This window comes from Cicer arietinum, chromosome 7, assembly GCF_000331145.2.
Source record: "Cicer arietinum cultivar CDC Frontier isolate Library 1 chromosome 7, Cicar.CDCFrontier_v2.0, whole genome shotgun sequence".
NCBI classification, from domain to species: Eukaryota; Viridiplantae; Streptophyta; class Magnoliopsida; order Fabales; family Fabaceae; genus Cicer; species Cicer arietinum.
In genome coordinates, this window is record NC_021166.2 from 3,395,139 (window position 1) to 3,401,780 (window position 6,642).

Genomic DNA, 6,642 nt, shown 5'->3' on the forward strand with positions numbered 1-6,642 from the left:
TTGAAAGCATCTAATAAAATCCATTTTTGAGAGTTAAAACTGATTATTTCTAATTTTATGTAAGCAAATTGAATTTTAGATGTGAGATACACTTATAAACTAATAAACTAGTATCATTAAAACTCACAAATAAATTATTCCATCCATTCGAAAATAAGTTTCGTTTTAACAAAGAAATTTGTTCTAAAATAAATATTATTTTATGTTTTCAATAAAATACTATATGGTGCATCACTAAAGTTTTTTTTTAAAAAAATCACTCTAAAATTATTGTATCTCATATAAAAATGTATGACAATTGATAATAGTGAATAGATAATGAAGACCGTTTTGTAAAATTATTATACATATCTAGTATTAATGAGAGGATGCAATTTGAAAAATTAATTAATATTATAATAAAAATTGATTGAGCCAATCATTTTAGAATATTTTTTTGTATAAATGAGTCATTCATCGTTTGATGGATAAAGTATTTTGAAGCAAAGAAAATATTTTAATATTCTATCAATTTATTGTTAGTCGTCGTTTTAAGGTTATTTTCACATATCAAGACAGCTAATAGTTTTGTTATTTGTAATGAAAGTATTTTTCTTCTTCTTTAACGTCCTTAATAATTAATGCTTTCATTCCACTTATTTCTCTTTTTAAATTAAATACTCCTTTCAATCACTATTATTATAAAAAAATATTTTAATTTTGGTTACTATTATAAACAAAAAATAATTATTTTTGAATTATTTAATATTATGATTTCTAATATACCATTCATTTATTTCAAAATATTTAATGTTGATATATTATTAAATATTTGATATTAAAAATAAATAATTTAATAAATTTAATATATGTTTTAAATATAAAAAATTAAATATATTTAATTATATTTTTTAATACACATAAAAATAGTTATTTTTATTTATAACTATCACCGAATAGCGTAGTTAACAATATTGTTAAGAAAACCATAATAGGTGATACTTTAAAATTAAAAACAACAAGTTATGAATTTTTTTTTCTACAAAACGGCAAGCAGAAAGGAACAGAGACGGAGTATTTCTTTTTTGCAATCAATTCTTTTAACATAAATTATATCTAAATTTAAACCAATTATATATAGTTGCATTGTTGACCATGTAAATTTATTTTCTATATATGTATATATATATATATAATACACATATTAAACTCTTTATTTTTAATTCAATCATTTGCCTGTGATTAAATATAGTAGAGTTAATTAACGTAGAATGATAGTGAAGTATATGTTCTCGTAGAGTTAAGAACAAAACAAACAATATAAATTTTAAAATAGGTTACTCAATTTTTTGCGGAATTTTAAATATTTTAGCTAGCGTGTTATATTTCCAACTGAGGAAGGGGGAAGATATATATATATATACACACACATACAGTATACTACACATATTGTGACAATCATACTCAATAACTTAATTTGGAAAGTATTAATCTTATTTAGAAACCAAATGAAAAATAATGTTAGATAAGATACTAGACCAAGTTTAAGGAAAGAAAATGAACTCGGAAACAGTATGAATTAATTTATGTTTGAGACAGAATTCATAAACAGAACCAATTCAATCTATGCAATTGAGATTTGGATTTCATAATTAATTTCATTCGTGGCCTTGGCAAAAGGAAAATACTAACATCATACATATTATTTTCTCATCAAAAATTTCGTTTTGGTAGCTAGCTATCTTAATTCTCATAATATATTCGAGATAGTTAACAATTATAGTATACCACCCATAATAATAAATAATGTACTTAGAGTATCAATCTTTGGATTAATTTATTGTTTTCCTCAGCCAGAATAATTAAATTGCAAGAATTCCAGTTGAAAATATTTGATCCATTGTATAAGGTGAACTTGACAATTCTCCAGACCTTGAAGCTTCTGAGCCACACCTCTCTTTTCGTTCATCCATCATTATTTGATTTGAACGACACTCTGTACTACAAAATCCTTTCTCTCCTCTGCACACCACACAAAATAAATTAATTTCACATCACATAAATTTAAGTCAAAAGATAAATGATAAAACAAAAAAATAATTTTGGTTAATATTAATCATACTAATTAATACCTGTACATGTATATATCTTTGCCTTGGAGTTCCTTTCCACATAAGTGACATGATTTAAGAAAATTTGATGTAGGAAATAATGGTTCGGGCTCAATTAAAATTTGTGGCTGTGAGGATCTTCTTAGAACACCAACGTTGTTGTTAAAGTTATAATCATGTTGGATTCGAACATCACCTTCACCACCATCGTAATAAACCTTAGTAAAGGTTTTATTAGGCACGTGACATGTAACATAGGTGTATTCTTCTAAGCTTCCCATGTCAATTTCATTCAAACTTGAATAATCCTTGTGAAATCCATTTGGGTTTTTCACGGATTGAACTTGGATTGGTCTTGATCGATTCAAATTCGAGGTACAAACAGCATGTTTGGGCAAAATTTCACGCCCTACTTCACATGATTTATTATTATCAAGAGCTACCACAATTTTGAGACCAACACCACCAAGGTCATGATAGTTTTTTAGGCCCCTTGGTGATTGCATCTTTGTGTCTAATGGGCCTCTTGGGCTTCCGGTGGTGTCCATAATCCGGCCACCGGATACCAATAATTCTGATATTTTTCCGATCATTGGAGAGGGTCTCTTCCTCAACATGATCGGAGAGATAGAAGATACGAAGAAAAATAGAAAAGATTGGTTTTTGTGTTTTGTGTGTTGAAGTGTGGAATGAATGGAAGAATAGAAAGGTGAAGTGTATGTGGGTGTTTTTATAAGACCAAACTATAAAGCTATGTTAGGGGTCTTAATAATAATTTCATGGAGTAGTTGGGCTAAACCCATGGTTTGTTTGGAATTTTATGAATGATGGTTGCTAGAGAAATACCCAACAATTAATATTTATTTGTATCTTTTTCATTCTTTAATTGAAACAAGTGGTGTGATAATAATATCTCGATTTGATTTGCTTACAGCTTAAAGTGATTCCTTTCTTGTGATAACCTTTGCCTTAATATAATAATAATAATGTATAATGATAATAATATATCAAGGTCGCTTGTCAGTGGGCCAGATTCTTGATAAATTTTTTGGCATTTTCAATTATTGAGATACCCCTATATACAATATAAACATTACTTAAATATATAAGGCTATGTGATTTTGTGGTCAAAAAATACCTAGAAAATGTCGATGTCGCTTTATAATTTATATCTTCTTTCAACTCAAAAGTCTTGCCTATTTTAATGTTTTAGAGTAAAACTATCCCCTAATACTAAATTTTATACGATAAAAAAACGAATATAGTTATATTTTATAGTCTAAAATATTTTATAATCTAAAATATAGTATTATTTAATTATAGTATATCATATAATTTTATATATAATAGTAAAAATATAGCAATGCTCATAATCGTGCTAGTAATATTTAATGTATCATATTTAATTAATTATATCATATATTAATCTGATATATAATCAGTACAACACATATATTTGAGTGTCCATGTTTTACTCGGGTATGGCAAGTTTTATTCAAGTGGTTTGGGCATTAGTGCAGCTTTAGCTAATAAACTTATGAACCATGCATTTAAATTTGCTAGTTTAATTGGCTCATGGAGAGAGGGCAAAGAGGGATAAACTTTAATGCATATAGTTGGTTGCGGTATGGTCACTATGGAGAGCAATAAATAATGTTATTTTAAATAGGAAAAATTAATTATTTGGTATAGTTTGTAGATATAAGTTTCATTTGGTGGTCAGAGTGAGAGAATTAAGGAATGAAGGTTAACAACTATTGACAATATTAACCATTATAATCATTTGACAAAAGTATTTGGTGTGGTTTTGGCTTAAATGTAAATTAAATCAGTGGTATTGATGTGCATAGGTTATGGGTGAGTTCACAGGATTATTGTTTTTTGATTCCTTTTTCATGCTACAATTACAGAGAGGTTTGTTAGTTGAAACATTGTATTGACCGTTACTGGTCCATGGTACTACTCACAATATATTTTGTGAATACGTTTGATTTTGAAGAAAAAACATTATTTTTGGTTTGTTCTGAATAAACTAGTAATAATTGTTTTACACTCCTTTCGTCCTTTGTTATAAGAGGAGGTATGTAATTAGGAACAGAGGAAGTGTCTATTTTTTTTTTTTTTTTATCAAATTGTTATCTATATTATATCAATAGGAATATCAAGTTTTGGTTTGACTTTTCTCCTTTTCTCCTTTTAATTTTTATTTATTTATTGAAACTATTTTATTTATAGTTTTAAATTTTTTTTGACAAGTTTATTTATAATTTTATTATTCTGTGGTTAATTAAATAATTAAAATTTTCAAATTCATCTATATTTATACAAAATAATACTAAGTTTTGGTGTAACATGTTTTATTCCAATTTTATCTTTTATTTAAATTATTTATCTACGATTTAATCTTTCTCTACTAGTTATATAATTAGTTTCTTTTAAGAAAAGTATAACGTTTTTTTTTTATCTTTTATTATTGTTATTGATAAAAGTGGACAAACAATTTTGTAAGTGTTTGTTTGCACGCTAATATTATTCATTGTTGTAATTTTTTACCAGTAATATATTCATTTCTATCAAAATCAGAAATAGAATATAAGACTTCAGCCACCCCAAAATAAAGGTGTTTGGGTGCTAATTCAATAGTAATAAATTACTTTTACAACTTCAAAATACAAAATAATTATTAAAAACAAAAGGAAGAAGTACATTAATCGAACTTAGAAAAAATAAATAATTTTCAACTACAATTCTCAATCACACTACCTTTATATATACATCTATATAAAGAGGATATAAAATTTCTGTGTAACTTCTTTCTTCTAATTTTACTCTTCTTTTAAACTATTTTTTTTAAATACACCTTTCTATATTTAATTAAATAATTGATTTTATAAAAAATAGTCATACATATAAATAAAAGGATTTTAAGGTTTGGTATAATGTTTTACTTTTATTTTTATGCCATTTGTTTAAACTGTTTCATTTATAATTTATATTTTTTACGATCTATTTTTTAAAATAATTAATACTACTAACTATAGGCTTTATTTTGTTGTGTTATCTCAAATATGCAAGAAGATTTTTCATTAAAAATAAGGTAGATGACATGACACTTGAGGGTCATTGTCTCTCATTGATGAGAATTCCATAACGTTTGGACCGTTGGATGAGGACACGTGTACAGCCTAATGGGACAATGATTACTGGAACCACGTCACGGAGCCCACTGATTTTGAGGTGAAAGCGATCTGGTCGGGCCCACTCGGAACATGATCCTTCTCATTACCAAGTTACATTTATATCCCTCATCTATTCTATACTCGAATATTTTAAAGTTATATTTCCAATAGTTTGTCTATTACTAAAAAAGTTATCACAATGTATAATGATTATCGCTTTAACAAAAATAAGCTATTTCAAAATAATACTATTTGTAAAATTTAATATTATTTTAGTTATTATTTTTTATATTATTCTTCAATTATTATTATTTATATGATCACTTAAATAAATAATCTAATAAAATTACTTATTTTATTTATTTAATTATTGCATTTCTTAACATATGTACAATCACATCCATTGTGAATAGATGAAATATATAATAAATAAATAGTTAAATATCATAAAATGATTAATAGCTTCTTATTTTATCCCTTCTATATTCTAAAAAACATCCTAAATATATTTTCAATTTGGTTAATTATAAAGTATTTTTTAATCAAAATACATATCTCAATTGAACAATTCAAAAAATATTGAGGGGTGAAAGAAAAACTCTCAAATAATAATTTTGTTGTGATACATTATATAACTATTTTTGTAAAATTTTCCAACAAAAAAAGCTTTGGTCATTTAATAATCTTTTTTTTTAAGTTCTCATTTTAAAATTATTTACGTTACAAAAAATTAATAAATTATATAAAATTTAATGAAATAATTAATCTACTTTTATTATATTCTCAATTGTTTATGATTTTATTTATTTTAATCTTAAAAATATTATTAGCAAAATCTGAAACTTTAAAATAACAAATAAATATAAATAAAATTGTTCTACAAGAAACATATAAAAAGAGAATAGAAGGGGGTTATAAGTTGTTTTTAAATTATTAGATGCATTAATTATTTATAAAAAACACAATTTATAAAGTATTGTATTTTTTAATGTCACTAGTTGACTAAAATTTTATTTCGTGGTTATTTGAATTAGTTTTCTCTTTATTTCTTATCATTTTTGTTTATTTTATTATTATAATGTTATATATATATTTACACATATTTATAAAACATTTTTTATTTATTTAGTTTATATACAAAAAAATATAATAACTATGTATTCTATTTCTTTTGAAAAATAGAGAAGACGATAACTTCTTTTTTTAAGCATCAATATACAAAATATACAAATTAATACATTATGCATGGAATTGCGCATCAATAGTACTACCTTTTCACAATAACTAATCCGCAAATTGAAATTGATGTGATTTTTTAGTGGCTTCTTTTAAAGTGAAAGTCTTGTGCCTCGAGTTTTGATTATATATATATA

At 24.8% G+C, this 6,642-nt stretch overlaps 1 protein-coding gene across 1 annotated transcript; it reads right to left on the minus strand.

Annotated features, from left to right (window-relative positions):
• Positions 1-1,537: 1,537 nt before the first annotated feature.
• LOC101489014 (FCS-Like Zinc finger 13) lies at positions 1,538-3,032 on the minus strand. Its single transcript, XM_004507959.4, has 2 exons — positions 2,112-3,032; positions 1,538-2,001 (listed from the first exon to the last, which is right to left on the minus strand). The coding sequence occupies exons 1-2, from the start codon at positions 2,705-2,707 to the stop codon at positions 1,842-1,844; spliced, it is 756 nt and encodes a 251-aa protein (XP_004508016.1). The 5' UTR covers positions 2,708-3,032; the 3' UTR covers positions 1,538-1,841.
• Positions 3,033-6,642: the final 3,610 nt, after the last annotated feature.